Source organism: Papio anubis, chromosome 3 (assembly GCF_008728515.1).
Source record: "Papio anubis isolate 15944 chromosome 3, Panubis1.0, whole genome shotgun sequence".
Classification (NCBI taxonomy): Eukaryota; Metazoa; Chordata; class Mammalia; order Primates; family Cercopithecidae; genus Papio; species Papio anubis.
Genome location: NC_044978.1, coordinates 83,791,667 through 83,813,126, shown reverse-complemented (window position 1 = coordinate 83,813,126; position 21,460 = coordinate 83,791,667). Strand labels below are relative to the sequence as shown.

General features: G+C 36.7%; 1 protein-coding gene across 6 annotated transcripts in view; it reads left to right on the top strand.

Annotated features, from left to right (window-relative positions):
* TET2 (tet methylcytosine dioxygenase 2) overlaps positions 1-21,460 on the top strand; it is a 131,775-nt gene that overhangs the window by 75,393 nt on the left and 34,922 nt on the right. For 5 of the 6 annotated variants that reach the window (XM_021938682.2, XM_021938680.2, XM_021938681.2 and 2 more), the window contains 4 exons: positions 10,783-14,249; positions 18,197-18,287; positions 19,695-19,788; positions 20,453-20,661. In XM_021938682.2, coding sequence (XP_021794374.1) covers positions 10,829-14,249; positions 18,197-18,287; positions 19,695-19,788; positions 20,453-20,661 — 3,815 coding nt within the window. In that variant the 5' untranslated portion in view covers positions 10,783-10,828. The remainder of the gene's footprint in view (positions 1-10,782; positions 14,250-18,196; positions 18,288-19,694; positions 19,789-20,452; positions 20,662-21,460) is intronic. The other variant, XM_021938684.2, reaches the window with a different exon arrangement.

Sequence of the window (21,460 nt, the reverse complement as noted above, 5' to 3'; positions counted from 1 at the left end):
TGAGGACTTTAACATATTCGTGTGTTCAGCAGTCCTTTTTCAAGAGATGTGAAGTACATCTTCACAGATTTTTTAATATTAAAATAGAAAGTTCCTACAAAATGAGAAATAGAAAAGTTAGCTTTGCCTTAAAAATATTAATTCACCTTATATTCTCCATACTTAATCCATATAGTAAACACATTATATTCCAGGTCTAACATGTAGCTTGGATACATTAATTTTGCTGTTGAAAAATACGTGTTTTGGATTATGTTTTTAAAATTTTAGCTTTAATATTTAAATATTAAATAATGTTAATATTAATGAAGAATAGTTTCTAATTTTGTAAGAAATGCCCTATAAAAAAACACTTTCTTTACCTCAAGAGTGAGACTTGGCAACCATCCCAATATTACATAGTAATTTTAAAAGTCAAACTAAATGGAGAGAACTTAATAGATACAGAAGATAAGAATTTAAACCAACATTTTGCTTGGGATTTTAGAACACTATCCAGAGGGAAATTTAGTAGACGATAATGAAGTCCATTGCATTGCACACATCTTGAAATAAGTGTATAATTGACACAAGCTATATCCCATGTTGATAGGAAGAATCCAAAATAGTTTTAGAGAATAGTGCCATCTGTGCAGGAGGTGTGGCCATATACATCATCTTTACTTAGTGTTTTCCATGTCAATAAACATTTAATTCCTAACACCCTGAATCACTGATAGAGTTAAAGCCTGTCAGTGGAAGTCACAGGGAGATATACAGTGATTCCCATAAGTTTGATCCTGAAACACAGTGCCTTTAGCAGATATAGTTCCCATAGGTAAGCAGTCTGAAGTATTTACCCTCAGTAATCTGAATATATAAATAAACAGGATTCACGATGCTAGAGTAATGTATATATACATGAAGTATTAGGACATGCAAAACTTTTTTATAGAAAAAAATAATTTGCTACCTTATAGTATGGCAACTATACAAATCTATAAATTGACTCTTTTGTCTCCTTGAAAAAAAGCTGACATAAAATTTAAATGATGTGTATTTTTTCTCTTAGAGCAATAAAAGATATACCCCCACCTAGAAAATCAGTAAACCAAAAAATAAAACAAAAGCAAAATCAAGCCCTCTTCACAAATTTGAGTGTATCTACAGCTTTATGTGGTGAGAGATACAGCTACCATTCTTGAGTAATCCGAAGAGTCAAATGGTATGGAGCAAATTACAATCCTAAATGCATATTGGTGAAATGAGATGCTGATCCATTTGCACACTAATGTGCTATTTTTAAGTCATGCATCACAGCATCTTCAAAGAGGCCTGTCATAATTATGATGGATTAGACTGCAGAGTCAGTCCTAGATGCAGTAATTGTTTCACAGATGCTGCCGATGCAACTTGAATTTATAATAAATTATTTTCAGAGAGGCGGGAGAAGGAACAAAATCAAAGGAAAACTGCTGTGGCTAAAACCTGTTTTGGTCTTAGGAAACCAGAATGTTAGCTAGTAGTCAAAAGGCCAGTATTTTCTGTTGAGATAAACATGCTTCATTAATACATGCCTCTGACATAGAAGATAAAGGTTAACATAATTGACATCTCAGCCAGTCTTTCTCTCTCTCTCTCTCTCTCTCTGTCTGTCTTGTAGCTTATAAAAATTTATTCTGGGGCATTAGCTGAAATTATTGAGTGGCCATATAATTGTTGCATGTTTCTATTTATGTTAAATTGCCTGGTTATAATTTGACCTTTAGAATTTCTGAAAAAAAAAAGGTGGCATTTATAGTAAATAGAAATACTCTTTTTCGTTCCTTGGAAGTCCATGCATTGCAAAGAACATTAGATTATTGGAATAAAAGGATAGACATACATAATATGACTAGTGGGATCTTTATTATGACATTTTAAAATTGTGATTTAATTAATCATTTAGGCAAATGATAATTTCTAAAACTGCCATTTTAGACTTAAAAAAATACCAAAGTTCTTACAACTTTAGCATTATATTTTGTTCATTCTTAAAGTTTAATTCACTTTGTTGCCTTTTTGGTAAACCTATGAAGAAATCTCATGCTGCACCATATAGTCGAAAATCGTGTGTGTCTCTGTGTGTGTGTGTGTGTGTGTGTGTGTAGTTTGAATAATGAGCTATATGTTGTATTTTGATAAGCAAAGATAAGTTTATAGTGAAGCATATAAACATGTCATGTATTTCCTAGGTTAAGGGTTCAATAATCAGAAGAGCTTACACAACTCATTTGTTGTCTTAATAGTTTTTAAAAAATTGCACTGTATTGAGTTTTTTATGTGGTGTTCTCTGTACCTGATGACTACTGATACACATTTCTACTTAGGTCACTGGTTCTCCTCCCTCAGTAATGTTGTAGGTAGCTTTGATGAACATTTGTTGTCAGCCTTTTACCTTTGACTTAGTGTTTTTCTCTCATACTACAGCAAGAAGAAATGAAGTTAAATTTTACAAGAGTGACTTGGGTGGCTGATATGCCCACATAGACAGGGACAAGTGCTCCACTCTTCCCCTCTCCTGTATTCCCATGGCACTTCAGTAGTCTCATTGCCTCAGCATAACCACAGTTCAGGGCAGTAGAGGATGTATGCATCTTTGAGTTAGCTCCATGCCATAGCAACTGCACTGAGTGAGGATTCAACTCAGTGCAACAGGACTGAAAAACTAAATGAACTAATGTGTCTTCAGCTCCAGTTCTCTCAGTGACACTACCTGGGGAGATTTATAAATCATCGTCAAATATTCTAGAGAAAAATCATCAGCAGTCCGGCATTGCAAAGATAATCTGGGAATGTGGCAAAGAAGGGATCAGAATAACTCTGTGGCAGCTTCAAATTCCATGTCCTAAAAGTTTACATTTTCTTTTTTATTCTATCCCAAACCACATAAAGAAGTGATTTGTTGGCAAAATACATGCAGAATGCCCTTAATCATCTTAATAATTACAGACCTACAGATACATAACCAAAATACTTTGTTTTTTTAAAAAAAGCTTAAATTGTTGGCTAAATGTGAATTTAATAACAAAACTTACTCCCTGAATTATGCACTTTTCTTAGTATTATGTGGTGGGAAGAGCTTCAGAGAGCTTCCAGAGTGCTTAGGCCTACCCCCTGTGGGAGCCTCTGTTTTGATGCTTCACCATGGGCAGATTCCTCAGTTTTCACATCTTTAAAATGAGAAAATGGTACTAGATCCTTGCTGCTACTCTGAAATGTTTATACATTGTTAAGATCATTGTTACATATTATTACTCATATTTGAGTGTCAGTTTAGAATTTCTTAGCCTTGTGATATGGTTTGGATGTTGGCTCCTCTAAATCTCCTGTTGAAATATAATCCCCAGTGTTGGAGGTGGGGCCTGGTGGGAGGTGTTTGGGTTATTGGGGCAGATCCCTCATGCCAGGGTGCTGTCCTCCTGATAGTGAGTTCTCAGGAGATCTGGTTAAGGGTGTGTGGCATGTCCCCCTCCCTGTCTCCTTCCCTCCCTCTCTTCTTCCCTCCCTCTCTTCTTCCCTCCCTCTTCTTCTCTCTTCCTCTCTCTCTTGCGCCCACTCCCTCCATGTTAGATGCCTGCTCCCCTTTTGCTTTCTGCCATGATTGTAAGCTTTGTAAGGCCTCACCCAAAGCAGATGCCAGTGCTATGCCTCCTATACAGCCTGCAGAACCATTAGCCAATTAAACCTATTTTCTTATAAATTACCCAGACAGCTATTTCTTTATAGCAGCTCAAGGACAGCCTAACATACCTTTCAAAAGGTTAAAATGCTATTTAGTCATTCTAGAAGCAAGAGCTTCTAGAATTTGTCCAGTAGAATTCTGGAAATAAAGATACCAAAATAATATGGCATGTATTTGATCTCAGGGAAATTTCATTTGTATTTTCAAAAGGAAGAAAAAAGTAATATAATTTATTAATATTTTGGTAGCTCTGACAGTGCTTAGAACCAGTTCTCAAGAGCACATTGTGAAATTTTCAGGAATTGCATGAGCTGTAGGTTGATAACATGATACCAGCTATATCCCATAAGAGCATCTCTTAAGGAATATGTTAAAAGCTATATTCATTCTTAAATTTTAACTAAGTGCAATGAGTGAAGTATTGACATCATGAAAATCATCCCAGGGTAAACAATTAGTCACTCCATGTTTTCCCAAAGGTTCTTCTGTCTCTGTTCTTGTATATAAACTTCATAACCAGTTTAACAACCCAAAAAAAGGCCTTAATTTTGATTGGCCAGCATCCTCTTAGGAAAGGCATTGTCCTCTTGTAAAGTTGCTTCTCATTCTAAAATAAAAATTGTTTCCATCTAGGGAATGATTTTTATAGGTAGAATCTTATTTGGCATGGACTATTTTGCATACAGTGAATTACAATGTATAGACCTTCAATAACTGGCTTTAAAAAGCGTTTGAATATTTCGTTGTACAATAGAACAGTATCTTGATTAACATTATATACCATATTAATTTTATGTTCTCTGGTGTAGGAAAAAATAGAAGGATGTTTAATTTCAACTAAAAACAAAATCATGGTAATTCAAAATATTTCCGATGAGTCATTTATAAGAGCAGATATGAATTAAAATTATATTTTTGTTCTTAGTCTCTGAGAAGCAAAAATCACACAAATAATCTCTATAGCAAAAATTTATATTTATCTGAAAAACAGTTTAACTTTGAAAAAGTTTTCTTTGCAATCATTTAAATTTGTAAAAAAAAATCATTACACTTTCACTGAATAGCAGGTGAATAGCAGGTAAATATCTACAAAAATTCATCTCTGAAGATTTTATCTTATGCAAAAATTATTGACTTTATGTAGACTTTTTATGCAAGCTTGAAAACACTGTGTAAATGACCCCATAAAAACTACAGCATGAAAGCTTTTTCAGTATTTCTACAATGAGCAAAATGCATAGGTCTCATTTCCTTCTTTTTTATTAAACAAAGTAATACTTTATCAACATCAGTATGCAAGCACTAAGAGCTTGAAAGAGTACTGTGCAAGTGGGTTACTGGATCATAATATTCCAGGGTATGTATATAAAAAGTGTGATTTACCACATATTAAAGTAAAAGAAAATATTGCCTTTTTCTCCTTCTAAAATGGCAGTTTATTAGTTTAAATTTCCTGAAATAAGATTTAAAGACCAATAACAAATTTTCCTCATTCTAACATATAACTTTCCTGCCCTTCCTGTGAAAAAGTTAACCATTAAACTTTTCGCACAAATGGTTGTATAATGAAAGGACTTGCTGTCACAGACAAAATAGTTCTGTATAATGTTTGAAAATGGCCATTGTGTTTAAAACTCTATATTGAAATACATTTCATTTTAAGTCACCTTCATTTCTTAGTAGCTATTATTATACGTATCAAAGGATTTGCCCTTGATACTTTAAAGAATGTCCAAAATTATGTGGAATGGATCATGATAAAAGGTAATATATTAAATGCTTAACATATTTTTTACCTTAGAAAGTAGAAAAACATGTATTATGTATAGATCCTACAAATTTTATATAATTTATCATAAATGTACACATGTATATACATGTAAATATACCTTTTGATTGCTCTATATATGAATTGGTTTTACAGTTACCAAAAGAAAAGTGCCTTTTTTTTGTAGTATCTGAACAGCTAATTGACTTTGTCTCTACAGGATTTATTTAGATTTATTTCTATGCTCCTTAATTTTTGAAAAGTGGTGGTGTCCTGATTTTGGAGAGGCCTCTCATATCAAAGACTACAGATCAGTTTTCATGATTTTAAAACCTCAAGTTTCTTTATTAGGTCTTATTGATGATTAAGAGCCATTGTCTCACTCAAATTTTCTTCTTGTTCAGTAGAAACATAATGTAAGCCACATGGAATTTTGCATTTTCTAGTACTCACATTAAAACAAGTGAAAAAGAAACAAACTGATGATACATTTGATTTAGCCCAATATATTTAAAATAGTTCAACATGTCTTAAATATTTCTTGAGTATTTTTATGTTTTTTTTCACACTAAATCTTTGAAATCCAAACTAAATGTTTACACAGATACCACATCTCAATTTGAACTAGACACATTTTAAGGGCTCAACAGCTATATGTGACTAGTCACTGTGCTGGATGATGTATATCTAGACCATCTCTTAACGTATGGGAGGAAATAAATCTAGCAGAAATAAAGACATCACTTTGTTTGTCCAATATGAGTTACAACTTTACTTTTTTGAGACAGTCTCGCTCTGTTGCCAGGCTGTAGTGCGGTGGCAGAATCTCGGCTTACTGCAACCTCCACCTCCCGGGTTCAAAAGATTCTCCTGCCTCAGCCTCCCGAATAACTGAGACTACTGGCACACGTACCACGCCCAGCTAATTTTTGTATTTTTAGTAGAGGTGGGGTTTCACCACATTGGCCAGGATGGTCTCGATCTCTTGACCTCATGATCCGCCCACCTCAGGCTCCCAAAGTGCTGGGACTACAGGCTTGAAACCTATTTAAAAAAAAAAAAAAAAGGAATAGTTAAAAGTAATCCCCTTCCCAGTGCTTTTTTCCAGCTGCCGCATTCTTTTTCCTGAAGGCAAATTATGGCCAGTTATATATTCTCCAGAGATGATTTTTTTTTACAAAGGTATAGGTTGTAGCATTCTTATATAAACTGTTGTGTGGCTTCCTTTATTCCATTTAATTACTTAGAGATACTTCCATCTGAAAATATAGAGATACTAATTTTAATAGCTGCATGGTATTGTGTGGCTGTGCCATAAATTATTTAACATAACCTTTATTGATGTAGGTTGTTTCTAACCTTTTATTATTGCAAAAGATTGTGCCTACATCATTTAATGTATATATGAGCATATTTTTCCGATTTTTTTTATTTTTTTATTTATTTTTTTTTTGAGACAGTGTCTCACTCTATAACCCAGGCTGGAATGCAGCATCACATTCAGCTCACTGCAATGTTCACCTCCCGGGTGGACATATAGGACTTCCTCAGCCACCCAAGTAACTGGGATTACAGGTGCCTACCACCATGCCCTGCTAATTTTTGTATCTTTTTAGTAGAGACAGTGTTTCACCATGTTGGCCAGGTTGGTCTCGAACTCCTGGCCTCAGGTGATCCACCTGCCTCAGCCTCCCAAAGTGCTGGGATTATAGGCATGAGCTACCACACCTGGCCTGTCAGATAAATTCTTAAAAGGGTCAAGTAAAGCGTTTCTGAAATTTTATAGATATTGCCAAATTGTCATCCTACATATCTGTGGCGGTTTTGACTCTCAAAAGCCATGTGAGAGAGTATCTGTTTTCCCACATGCTTGCCAAACATAATGTAGTACTAAACTTATTTATCTTCACTAATTTGAGAAGAGAAAAACTGTATCTTGTTGCAGTTTTAATTTGCATTTCTTTTTATGAGCAATAGTAGGACATCTTCTTAAATACTTAAAAGAGCCATTCACATTTCATTTTCTATGAACTGTCCATGTCCCTTGTCCATTTTTTTAGTAGGTGGTTATTCATCTATTTGTAGGAGTCCTATATGTTAAGAAAAGTTTTATACAACTTTTAACTCTTTTTACATGTTTATTTTGACATACATAAATTTTAGCAAACTTTCCCGTCTTTTATGACTTCTAGATTTTGTTTCACAAAAAAAGAACTTACCCAGTCATTAGACTTTTTTTAAGTTTTCTCAGATTGTTTTTAAATTTTGGGGGAGTTTTATTTCCTGAATTCATATATTAAATTCATCTAGAATTTATCTTAGTATAAAGTATAAGGGAATGATCCCACTTTATCATTTTTTTAGGAGATTACCCAGTTGTTCTAATATCAAGTATGTGAAATCCCATCTCCTTATCTTGTAGCATATTTCTGTGGTTTGGGTCTATTTTTGAACATTCTATTTTATTCCATTGATCATGTTAATATTATTTATGTGCAAACATAAGCTGTTTTAAGTATAGTAGCTGTGTTGCTTTTAAATATCTTTTAATTTGGCTACTAGGCCCCATACAATTCTTCTTCAGAATATTCCTGGCTACCCAATTTATTTTTCCACATGAACTTTGGAGTCAACTTCCTTAATTCCTCAAAATATTGTGCAAGTACTTTTAGTAAGAGTATTTTAAGTGAATAATTTGACAACTATCTAAGAACATATTATAGCTTTTCACTTGTTTTGTTTTTGTACTTATATATTACTTAGTATAGTTTTAAAGTTGTATTAAAATAGGTTTTCCACATTTTAAAAACTTATTCCTAATGTATTAATTTCTTCTATTATAAGTACAGTATTTTATTCCAGTAAAACTTCTGACTGGTTGTTGCTCTTATAAATCAAGGCCATGAATTTTTCTTCAGCTACTTTACTGAATTCTCAAAAACCGTAACCATTTTTTACTTGATTCTCTAGGTTGACCTGTATATAATCTTCTTATCTGTAAATAATAACTTTAGTGTTGCTTTTCAACATTTATATTCTTATTTCTTCTATTTCATTTTTCTTGTTTATCAAGCAGTAGCTGTTTTAATAGTTATTTTTTGCCCAAAGAGAAAAGTCTTTTTTTTTTCTACTTATGTTTTTAAAATAAATGTAATGAGAAAGACTGTGGGAAAATAAAGCAGATACCTTATACAATGGATTAATTTTTTTGGTGCCATTTCTTCTGGCTTTCTGTATTATTGGGACTCTGAAATCTTCATTAGTACTACTCTCAAAAATGTTCGAAGGAATGAAATCAGATTCAGGGGTACAGGTGCAGGTTACACAGGTGAATTGCATGTCTTGGGGGTTTGGTGTACAGACTATTTTGTCACCCAGGTAATAAGTGTAGTACTTGATAGGTAGTTTTTTGATCCTCTCCCTTCTCTCATCCTCAAGGTATCCCTGGTGTCTGTTGTTCCCCCTCTTTGTGTCCATGTGTTCTTGCTGTTTAGCTGCCACTTAAGAGAACATGGGGTATTTTTCTGTTCCTTTGTTAGTTTCCTTAGGATAATGGCCTCCAGGTCCATCCATGTTGCTGCACAGAACATGATCTTGTATTTTTTTTATGGCTGTGTAGTATTCCATGCTGTGTATGTAACACTTTCTTTATCTGGTCTGCTACTTATGGACATTTAAGTTGATTCCATGTCTTTGCTATCGTTAATAGTGCTGTGGTGAACATATGCATGCAATGTGCCTTTATGGTAGAATGATTTATATCCCTTTGGGTAATATACCAAATAATGGGATTGCTCAGTCAAATGGCAATTCTAAGTCCTCTGAGGAATTACCGCACTGCTTTCCACAATGGCTGAACTAGTTTACATTCCCACAAGCAATAAGTGGATAAGTGTTCCCTTTTCTCTGCAGGAATGATTAATTCTTTTAGAGAGTCAAAGACAGAATCCTAGGGAAGATGATAGCTGAGGCAGGTTTAGAGTTCTATATAGAGTCATTGGGTAAATAAGGGGATTAAGAAGGCATTCTAGGCAGACAGAAAACCAAAGGCATGAAACTCTGAAACAGCTTACTATGTTTGGATATTTATAAGCCGTTGTTATTGTTGGAGTATAAACTGTAAGAGAGAGTAGGAAGACAGAAAAAACAGCCTGTATGCGGGGGGAAGAAATCATTTAAATTAAACCGAAATTCTCAAAAGATTTGGGCAGCTAGCCCCTGTAGAGGAAAACATAGAATCACCTAGAAAGAGTTTTTCATAAACTACACTTTTCATCACCCCTATTCTGTCACCTGGAATATTGATAACACTGAAGGGAGTGTGCCTTATCTGTCAGGTGTATTTGGATGAAATAGTTTGAGAACCATGCAGGCAAGTTGAAGCCAGTGTGTTAAAGAGAATATGACATCAGATTTGCATTTTAGAACATTCCTTCTGATAACAAATTAAAGGGAACCTTAAAGGGCTGGAGGGGAAGGGCAGACGGGGCTAGGGGAGGAGAACCCTTTTAAAAAGCTACTGCAGGTGGGGTGCAGTGGCTCACGCCTGTAATCCCAGCACTTTGGGAGACCAAGGCGGGCAGATCACCTGAGGTCAGGAGTTCAAGACCACCCTGGCCAACATGGTGAAACCCCGTCTCTACTAAAAATACAAAAATTAGCTGGGCATGGTGGCAAGCACCTGTAATCTCAGCTACTTGGGAGGCTGAGGCAGGAGAATCGCTTGAACCTGGGAGGCGGAGGTTGCAGTGAGCCAAGATCATGCCACTGCACTTCAGCCTGTGTGGCAGAGTAAGACTCCGTCTCAAAAAAAAAAAAAAAAAAAAAAAAAAAACTGCAGTAGATCAGGAGGCACAGTGATAAAGAGAAGATCTGAGCTATGAAGTAGCAGTCAAGATGATTAAAGGAATATATAGGAAGTAGAGTTGATAGAACTTAGCAAGTGATTAGATAAATGAAGTGCTAGAGAAAAGAAAAGTTGGTATTTTTCAATTATTTTTAGCATTTTGGCAAAAAATTATTTGGGAATGAAATTGATGCTAACAACTAAGAATATGAACTTCCCACATTAGCTGGTAATTTTGATCACCCTTGTTCTCCATGACCATAAATATTTGAGAGTTGCTGGGTAGACAAGAATGGTTATTTCCTGAGTAGCTGTCAGTTGTCACTATGAAACATGAAAATAAATATCAGTTTGCTATGTCTAGGTATTCTAATATTTATGCACAATTATTCCTTAAGATATATTAGTATATATATATATATATTTATATAAACACATTTTAATTTTTGTTTCCATGCTCTTTAGAATTCAACTAGAGGGCAGCCTTGTGGATGGCCCCGAAGCAAGCCTGATGGAACAGGATAGAACCAACCATGTTGAGGGCAACAGACTAAGTCCATTCCTGATACCATCACCTCCCATTTGCCAGACAGAACCTCTGGCTACAAAGCTCCAGAATGGAAGCCCAGTGCCTGAGAGAACTCATCCAGAAGTAAATGGAGACACCAAGTGGCAGTCTTTCAAAAGTTATTATGGAATACCCCATATGAAGGGAAGCCAGAATAGTCGTGTGAGTCCTGACTTTATACAAGAAAGTAGAGGGTATTCCAAGTGTTTGCAAAATGGAGGAATAAAACGCACAGTTAGTGAACCTTCTCTCTCTGGGCTCCTTCAGATCAAGAAATTGAAACAAGACCAAAAGGCTAATGGAGAAAGATGTAACTTCGGGGTAAGCCAAGAAAGAAATCCAGGTGAAAGCAGTCAACCAAATGTCTCCGATTTGAGTGATAAGAAAGAATCTGTGAGCTCTGTAGCCCAAGAAAATGCGGTTAAAGATTTCACCAGTTTTTCAACACATAACTGCAGTGGGCCTGAAAATCCAGAACTTCAGATTCTGAATGAGCAGGAGGGGAAAAGTGCTAATTACCGTGACAAGAACATTGTATTACTTAAAAACAAGGCAGTGCTAATGCCTAATGGTGCTACAGTTTCTGCCTCTTCCATGGAACACACACATGGTGAACTCCTGGAAAAAACACTGTCTCAATATTATCCAGATTGTGTTTCCATTGCGGTGCAGAAAACCACATCTCACATAAATGCCATTAACAGTCAGGCTACTAATGAGTTGTCCTGTGAGATCACTCACCCATCGCATACCTCAGGGCAGATCAACTCCGCACAGACCTCTAACTCTGAGCTGCCTCCAAAGCCAGCTGCAGTGGTGACTGAGGCCTGTGATGCTGATGATGCTGATAATGCCAGTAAACCAGCTGCAATGCTCGATACCTGTCCCTTTCAGAAACCAGAACAACTACAACAACAAAAATCAGTTTTTGAGATATGCCCATCTCCTGCAGAAAATAACATCCAAGGAACCACAAAGCTAGCGTCTGGTGAAGAATTCTGTTCAGGTTCCAGCAGCAATTTGCAAGCTCCTGGTGGCAGCTCTGAATGGTATTTAAAGCAAAATGAAATGAATGGTGCTTATTTCAAGCAAAGCTCAGTGTTCACTAAAGATTCCTTTTCTGCCACTACCACACCACCACCACCACCACCACCACCATCACAACTGCTTCTTTCTCCCCCTCCTCCTCTTTCACAGGTTCCTCAGCTTCCTTCAGAAGGAAAAAGCACTCTGAATGGTGGAGTTTTAGAAGAACACCACCACTACCCCAACCAAAGTAACACAACACTTTTAAGGGAAGTGAAAACAGAGGGTAAACCTGAGGCACCACCTTCCCAGAGTCCTAATCCATCTACACATGTATGCAGCCCTTCTCCGATGCTTTCTGAAAGGCCTCAGAATAATTGTGTGAACAGGAATGACATACAGACTGCAGGGACAATGACTGTTCCATTGTGTTCTGAGAAAACAAGACCAATGTCAGAACACCTCAAGCATAACACACCAATTTTTGGTAGCATTGGACAACTACAGGACAACTGCCAGCAGTTGATGAGAAACAAAGAGCAAGAGATTCTGAAGGGTCGAGACAAGGAACAAACACGAGATCTTGTGCCCCCAACACAGCACTATCTGAAACCAGGATGGATTGAATTGAAGGCCCCTCATTTTCACCAAGCAGAATCCCATCTAAAACGTAATGAGGCATCACTGCCATCAGTTCTTCAGTATCAATCCAATCTCTCCAATCAAATGACCTCCAAACAATACACTGGAAATTCCAACATGCCTGGGGGGCTCCCAAGGCAAGCTTACACCCAGAAAACAACACAGCTGGAGCACAAGTCACAAATGTACCAAGTTGAAATGAATCAAGGGCAGTCCCACGGTGCAGTGGACCAACATCTCCAGTTCCAAAAACCCTCACACCAGGTGCACTTCTCCAAAACAAACCATTTACCCAAAGCTTATGTGCAGTCCCTGTGTGGCACTAGATTTCATTTTCAACAAAGAGCAGATTCCCAAACTGAAAAACTTATGTCCCCAGTGTTGAAACAGCACTTGAATCAACAGGCTTCAGAGACTGAGCCATTTTCAAACTCACACCTTTTGCAACATAAGCCTCATAAACAGGCAGCACAAACACAACCATCCCAGAATTCACATCTCCCTCAAAACCAGCAACAGCAGCAAAAATTACAAATGAAGAATAAAGAAGAAATACTCCAGACTTTTCCTCACCCCCAAAGCAACAATGATCAGCAAAGAGAAGGATCATTCTTTGGCCAGATTAAAGTGGAAGAATGTTTTCATGGTGAAAATCAGTATTCAAAATCAAGTGAGTTCCAGACCCATAATGTCCAAATGAGACTGGAGGAAGTACAGAATATGAATAGTAGAAATTCCCCTTATAGTCAGACCGTAAAATCAAGTGCATGCAAAATACAGGTTTCTTGTTCAAACAATACACACTTAGTTTCAGAGAATAAAGAACAGACTACACATCCTGAACTTTTTGCAGGAAACAAGACCCAAAATTTGCATCACATGCAATATTTTCCAAATAATGTGATCCCAAAGCAAGATCTTCTTCACAGGTGCTTTCAAGAACAGGAGCAGAAGTCACAACAAGCTTCAGTTCTACAGGGATATAAAAGTAGAAACCAAGATATGTCTGGTCAACAAGCTGCGCAACTTGCTCAGCAAAGGTACTTGATACATAACCAAGCAAATGTTTTTCCTGTGCCTGACCAGGGAGGAAGTCACACTCAGACCCCTCCCCAGAAGGACATTCAAAAGCATGCTGCTCTAAGGTGGCATCTCTTACACAAGCAAGAACAGCAGCAAACACAGCAACCCCAAAGTGAGTCTTGCCATAGTCAGATGCACAGGCCAATTAAGGTGGAACCTGGATCCAAGCCACATGCCTGTATGCACACAGCACCACCAGAAAACAAAACATGGAAAAAGGTAACTAAGCAAGAGAATCCACCTCCAAGCTGTGATAATGTGCAGCAAAAGAGCATCATTGAGACCATGGAGCAACATCTGAAGCAGTTTCAGGCCAAGTCATTATTTGACCATAGGACTCTTACTCTCAAATCACAGAAGCAAGTAAAAGTTGAAATGTCAGGGCCAGTCACAGTTTTGACTAGACAAACCACTGCTGCAGAACTTGATAGCCACACCCCAGCTTTAGAGCAGCAAGCAACTTCTTCAGAAAAGACACCAACCAAAAGAACAGCTGGTTCTGTTCTCAATAATTTTATAGAGTCACCTTCCAAATTACTAGATACTCCTATAAAAAATTTATTGGATACACCTGTCAAGACTCAATATGATTTCCCATCATGCAGATGTGTAGGTAAGTGCCAGAAATGTACTGAGACACATGGTGTTTATCCAGAATTAGCAAATTTATCTTCAGATATGGGATTTTCCTTCTTTTTTTAAATCTTGAATCTGGCAGCAATTTGTAAAGGCTCATAAAAATCCGAAGCTTACATTTTTTGTCAAGTTACTGATGCTTGTGTCTTGTGAAAGAGAATTTCACTTACATGCAGTTTTTCCAAAAGAATTAAATAATCGTGCATGTTTGTTTTTCCTTCTATTCAGACCCTCTAAAATTTGGATGTATCTGTTTTAGATCAGTTCATCTATTTAGCTCTTTGTATATTATCTCCTGGAGAGACAGCTAGGCAGAAAAAATAATCTATTAAAATGAAAAAATACCATATGCAGTCTAATGTGGGAACTTTAAGTATTTTTTAATTCAAGGTAAAATATATTAGTTTCACAAGATTTCTGGTTAATAGGGAAATTACTATCTTCAGTCTTCATGAGTTGGAGGAAATTATAATGCTGACACTCTTAGTGCTCCTAAAGTTGCCTTTTCTCCGTTTATACATTTGGAATGTTGTGATTTATATTCATTTTGATTCCAGTTTCTCTAAAATTTCGTCTTTTTGATTAAAAAATATGATACAGGCATACCTCAGAGATATTGTGGGTTTGGCTCCATACCACAATAAAGTGAATATTACAATAAAGCAAGTTGTAAGGACTCTTTGGTTTCTCACTGTATATAAAAGTTATTTATATACTACACTGTAATATACTAAGTGTGCAATAGCATTGTGTGTAAAAAATATATACTTTAATTTAAAAAATAATTTATTGTTAAAAAATGCCAACAATCATCTGGGCCTTTAGTGAGTGCTAATCTTTTTGCTGGTGGAGGGTCTTGCTTCAATATTGATCGTTGTGGACTGATCATGGTGGTAGTTGCTGAAGGTTGCTGGGACAGCTGTGGTGTGTGGCAATCTCTTAAAATAAGACAACAATGAAATGCCATATCAATTGAGTTTTCCATTCACAAAAGATTTCTCTGTAGCATGCAGTGCTGTTTGATAGCATTTTGCCTGCAGCAGAATTTCTTTGAAAATTGGACTCAGTCCTCTCAAATTGTGCTGCTGCTTTATCAACTAAGTTTTTATAATATTCTAAATCCTTTGTGGTCATTTCAGAAGAGTTTACAGCATCTTCACTGGCACTATATTCCATCTCAGACATTCTTTGTTCACCCATAAGTAGCAACTTCTTATCCTTTCAAGTTTTTTCATGACATTGCAGTAACTCAGCCACATCTTCAGGCTCTACTTCTAATTCTGGTTCTCTTGCTACATCTCCCTCATCTGCAGTGACCGCCTCCATTGAAGTCTTGAACTCCTCAAAGTAATCCATGAGGGTTGGAATCAACTTCTAAACTCCTGTTAATGTAGATATATTGACCCCCTCCCATGAATTATGAATGTTCTTAATAACTTCTAAAATGGTGATACCTTTCCAGAAGGCTTTCAATATACTTTGCCCCAGTCCATCAGAAGACTATCTTGACAGCTGTAGACTAACAATATATTTCTTAAATGATAAGACTTGAAAGTCAAAAATACTCCTTAATCCATAGGCTGCAGAAAGAATGTTGTATTAACAGGCATGAAAACAGCATTGATCTCCTTGTGCATCTCCATCAGAGCTCTTGGGTGACTAGGTGCCTTGAGCAGTAATATTTTGAAAGGAGGTTTTTGTTTTTGTTTTTTTAGCAGTAAGTCTCAACACTGGACTTAAAATATTCAGTAAACTATGTTGTAAACAGATGTGTTATCGTCCAGACTTCTTTGTTCCATTACTTTACATAAGCAGAGTAGACTTAGCATAATTCTAAAGGGCCTTGGAATTTTGAGAATGGTAAATGAGTATGGGCTTCAACTTAAAATCATCAGCTGTATTAGCCTGTAACAAGAGAGTCAGCCTGTCCTTTGAAGCAAGGCATTGACTTCTATCTATGAATGTCTTAGATGGCATCTTCTTTCAATAGTAGGCTGTTTGGTAGAGCCACCTTCATCAGTGATCTTAGACAGATCTTCTGCATAACTTGCTGCAGCTTCTACTTCAGCACTTGCTGCCTCACTGTGTCCTTTTATGTTATAGAGATAGCTGCTTTTCTTAAACTTCATAAACCAACTTCTGCTAGCTTCCAACTTTTCTTCTGCAGCTTCCTCATTCTCTTCATAGAACCGAAAGGAGTCAGGGCCTTGCTTTGACTTAAGGAAGGTTGTGGCTAGCGTGATCTTCTATCCAGACCACTACAGCGCTCTCCATATCAGCAATAAAGCTGTTTTGCTTTCCTACCTTTCATGTGTTCACTGGGGTAATTTCCTTCAAGAACGTTTCCTTTACATTCACAACTTGGCTAACTGGCATGCAAGGCCTAGCTTTCAGCCTGTCTTGGCTTTTGACATGCCTTCCTCACTAGCTCAATCATATCCAGCTTTTGATTTAAAGTGACAGACATACAACTCTTCCTTTCACTGAAACACTTAGAGGCCACTGTAGGGTTATTAATTGGCCTAATTTCACTATTGTTGTGTTTTAGGGAATAGAGAGGCCCAGGGAGAAGGAGAGAGCCAGGGGAATGGCTGGTTGATAGAGCAGGCAGAATGTACACATTTATCAGATTATGGGTACAGTTTGTGGCACCCCCCAAAAATTAGAATAGTAACATCGAAGATCACTGATCACACATCACCATAACATATATAATAATAAAGTTTAAAATACTGTGAGAATTACCAAAATGTGATACAGAGACATGAAGTGAGCACATGCTGTTGAAAACGTGACACTGATAGACATAGTTAACATGTTGGGATTGCCACAAACCTTCAATTTGTAAAAGTCACAGTAACTGCAACGCACAAAAGAGCAAAGCACAGTAAAACGAGGTATGCCTGTATTTTTTTTAAAAAAGCTTTTTGTTAAAATTCAGGATATATAATAGGTCTGTAGGAATAGTGAAATATTTTTGCTGATGGATGTAGATATATACATGGGTAGAGATGAAGATCTTAATTACAGCTACGCAGCATAAATTTAGTAAAAGACATTTGAAAACACAAATGTTAAATTAGTGTGGCTAATGGCCTACCCGTGCCATGTTTTCCCTCTTGCAATGAGATACCCCACACTGTGTAGGAGGATGGAGGGAGGACTCCTACTGTCCCTCTTTGCGTGTGGTTATTAAGTTGCTTCACTGGGCTAAAACACCACACATCTCATAGATAATATTTGGTAAGTTGTAATCGTCTTCACTCTTCTCTTATCACCCAACCCTATCTTCCCACCTTTCCATCTTTGTTGTTTTGCAACAGCCCCTTCCTTTTGCCTGACTCTCCAGGATTTTATCTCATCATAAATTGTTGTAAAGTACATACTAATATGGGTCTGGATTGACTATTCTTACTTGCAAAACAGTAATTAAATATTGTGGGGAAGTAAGGGGAAAAAGGGGTATCTTTGACAGTAAACCAAGCAATATTCTGAGGGTGGGATAGAGCAGGAAATTTTATTTTTAATGTTTTAAAATCCAAGTAACAGGTAGGCTTCCAGTTAGCTTTAAATTTTTTTTTTTTCAGCTCAAAAAATTGGATTGTAATTGATACTACATATAATACATTCTAATTCCCTCACTGTATTCTTTGTTTAGTTTCATTTATTTGGTTCAAAATAATTTTTTATCCCATATCTGAAATGTAATATATTTTTATCCAACAACCAGCATGTACATATACTTAATTATGTGGCACATTTTCTAATAGATCAGTCCATCAATTTACTCATTTTAAAGAAAAAAAATTTTTAAAGTCACTTTTAGAGCCCTTAATGTGTAGTTGGGGGTTAAGCTTTGTGGATGTAGCCTTTATATTTAGTATAATTGAGGTCTAAAATAATAATCTTCTATTATCTCAACAGAGCAAATTATTGAAAAAGATGAAGGTCCTTTTTATACCCATCTAGGAGCAGGTCCTAATGTGGCAGCTATTAGAGAAATCATGGAAGAAAGGTAATTAACGCAAAGGCACAGGGCAGATTAACGTTTATCCTTTTGTATATGTCAGAATTTTTCCAGCCTTCACACACAAAGCAGTAAACAATTGCAAATTGAGTAATTATTAGTAGGCTTAGCTATTCTAGGGTTGCCAACACTACACACTGTGCTATTCACCAGAGAGTCACAATATTTGACAGGACTAATAGTCTGCTAGCTGGCACAGGCTGCCCACTTTGCGATGGATGCCAGAAAACCCAGGCATGAACAGGAATTGGCCAGCAAGGCTGCCAGCCACAAGGTACTGGCACAGGCTCCAACGAGAGGTCCCACTCTGGCTTTCCCACCTGATAATAAAGTGTCAAAGCGGAAAGAATGGTAAAGTGTGGTGTAAGAAAGGAACCACTGAATTAAATTCACCTAGTGTTGCAAATGAGTACTTATCTCTAAGTTTTCTTTTACCATAAAAAGAGAGCAAGTGTGATATGTTGAATAGAAAGAGAAACATACTATTTACAGCTGCCTTTTTTTTTTTTTTTCCCACTATCAATCACAGGTATACAAGTACTTGCCTTTACTCCTGCATGTAGAAGACTCTTATGAGCGAGATAATGCAGAGAGGGCCTTTCATATAAATTTATACAGCTCTGAGCTGTTCTTCTAGGGTGCCTTTTCATTAAGAGGTAGGCAGTATTATTATTAAAGTACTTAGGATACATCGGGGCAGCAAGGACATATTCAGTATCATTCTTGCTCCATTTCCAGATTATTCATTTCTAAATTAGCATGTAGAAGTTCACTAAATAACCATCTAGTGGCCTGGCAGAAATAGTGAATTTCCCTAAGTGCCTTTTTTTTTGGTTTTTCTTTTGTTTTGTTTTTTAAACAAGCAGTAGATGGTGCTTTGGTCATAAGGGAAGATATAGTCTATTTCCAGGACTATTCTATATTTTCAATATGGCTGGATACTAATTATTTGCCAGCCTCCTTTTCTAAATTGTGAGACATTCTTGGAGGAACAGTTCTAACTAAAATCTGTTATGACTCCCCAAGTTTTAAAATAGCTAAATTTAGTAAGGGAAAAAATAGTCTATGTTTTAGAAGACTGAACTTGGCAAACTAGCTTGAATTTTGTGCTTTGTGAAATTTTATATAGAAATGAACTTTCCCATTATTTTCACCCACATGTAATTTACAAAACAGTTCATTACATTATCAGTACATTTTGATACTGAGGTAAAACAAGGCTTAAAAACTATTATCCAGTTTGCTTGGCGACCTGTTTTAAAAATAATAATAAACCGTTCATTTCTCAGGATGTGGTCATAGAATAAAGTTATGCTCAAATGTTCAAATATTTTGATTGCCTCTTGAATTTATTTGCTAATTGTATGTGTGTGTGTTTCTGTGGGTTTCTTTAAGGTTTGGACAGAAGGGTAAAGCTATTAGGATTGAAAGAGTCATCTATACTGGTAAAGAAGGCAAAAGTTCTCAGGGATGTCCTATTGCTAAGTGGGTAAGTGTGACTTAATAAAGCCTTTGATCTTAAATCTTGGGCATTTTGATTTGTAAATCTAACCCTGAGAATTGGGTTACCCAGATCAAAGACCCATGCCAATTAAAAAGAATATTACCTGTATTTTTTATCATGTGTTATCTCTTAAGAAGAGGCAGATTAATTCTAAAATCAACAAACTGTATTTAATTGAAAGAATTTAGTGATGAGGAGGAGGTCCATTCTAGTGCCTGCTAAATGTATAATCCTTCTTAGAATGTGAAGTGGTCCTTAATCTTTTAAATACCTTCAATTAATCTTTACATTGTCATTTGTGAAAACCTTGAACTAAGACTTACGTATCTTTCATCTGGCTCTGGTTTTAATGCAGGTAGCATTTAATTGTCCCCACTGTACTGGGTATAGTATAACTATAAACATTGTTACAGTTGCTAAACATTAAGGAATAGTTTTGCATCTCTCCTTGTTCTGATACCAGGGTCAAAGCCCACTTTTTATAGATGGGCAGCAAAAGGCAAATTGCACATGGTGATAAATGTTGCCCTAATTGTGACCTAGACATGATAAAATATACATACATAAGTGCCCTTATCTGCTGCAAGTGACCCTTGTTTTGTTTTGGTTGGGGTGGGGGGTGTTTGGGATGGAATGGTGATCTGCACAGGTGGTTCGCAGAAGCAGCAGTGAAGAGAAGCTACTGTGTTTGGTGCGGGAGCGAGCTGGCCACACCTGTGAGGCTGCAGTGATTGTGATTCTCATCCTGGTGTGGGAAGGAATCCCGCTGTCTCTGGCTGACAAACTCTACTCGGAGCTTACCGAGACGCTGAGGAAATACGGCACGCTCACCAATCGCCGGTGTGCCTTGAATGAAGAGTAAGTGAAGCCCAAAGGCCTCTACCCTCTTTGCGGCCACTGATAGGAAAGCCCAGTCTTTGGTTGGAAGGAAGAGTTCAACACGCACTTTTACATTTATAAAATGAGGATCAAAATGCCTGTTTGGCAGTCATGGGATAAGAAGTTGTATTTGCTAATGTGAATAACTTGAGATGATTTCATTACCTGAATTGTACAGACAGTTTAGCCACTAATTAGGAGCAGAGTGTCTGTACCCACATGGCCTCAGTTATACCAAAGCTTGAAATTATTTATGTGCTCACATGCTACAAGTGACAGCTCCTGTGTGCCTGGCCACTATATTAGTATGTATTGACTCCACTTCCATGTTGCAGCATCTGAAAGAGAAAGTAAGTCTAATAAGAAACTTTGGGATTCGCAGGTCAAATACCTTCCATAGGTATGTAGCAAAAACAGAATACAGTGCCTTAGAAGTTCTGTAGAAATAGAACGGATTTTTACTTTCATTCAAACTATTCATTGTTTCCACAATAGTAATCAAAACTGCTTCCACTTTTACTGCTGCTAAATCATCAGGAAATTACTGGGTATGGATATATATTATTTTCCAGGAATATAAGAATTTAGAATAGAACTGCAAGAGTATGCGCTTAAATATATTTAGTGCATCCAGTTGCTACTGTTTTGTTTTCAACACCGTCCACTTTGCTCGAAGTCTAAACCTTCACTTGGAAAAAGTTTGATTTTTAATATTCCTCTACTGTGTTGATAATCCTGTATAACACTAAAAGAATATATGAATGTTCATGGTGCTACA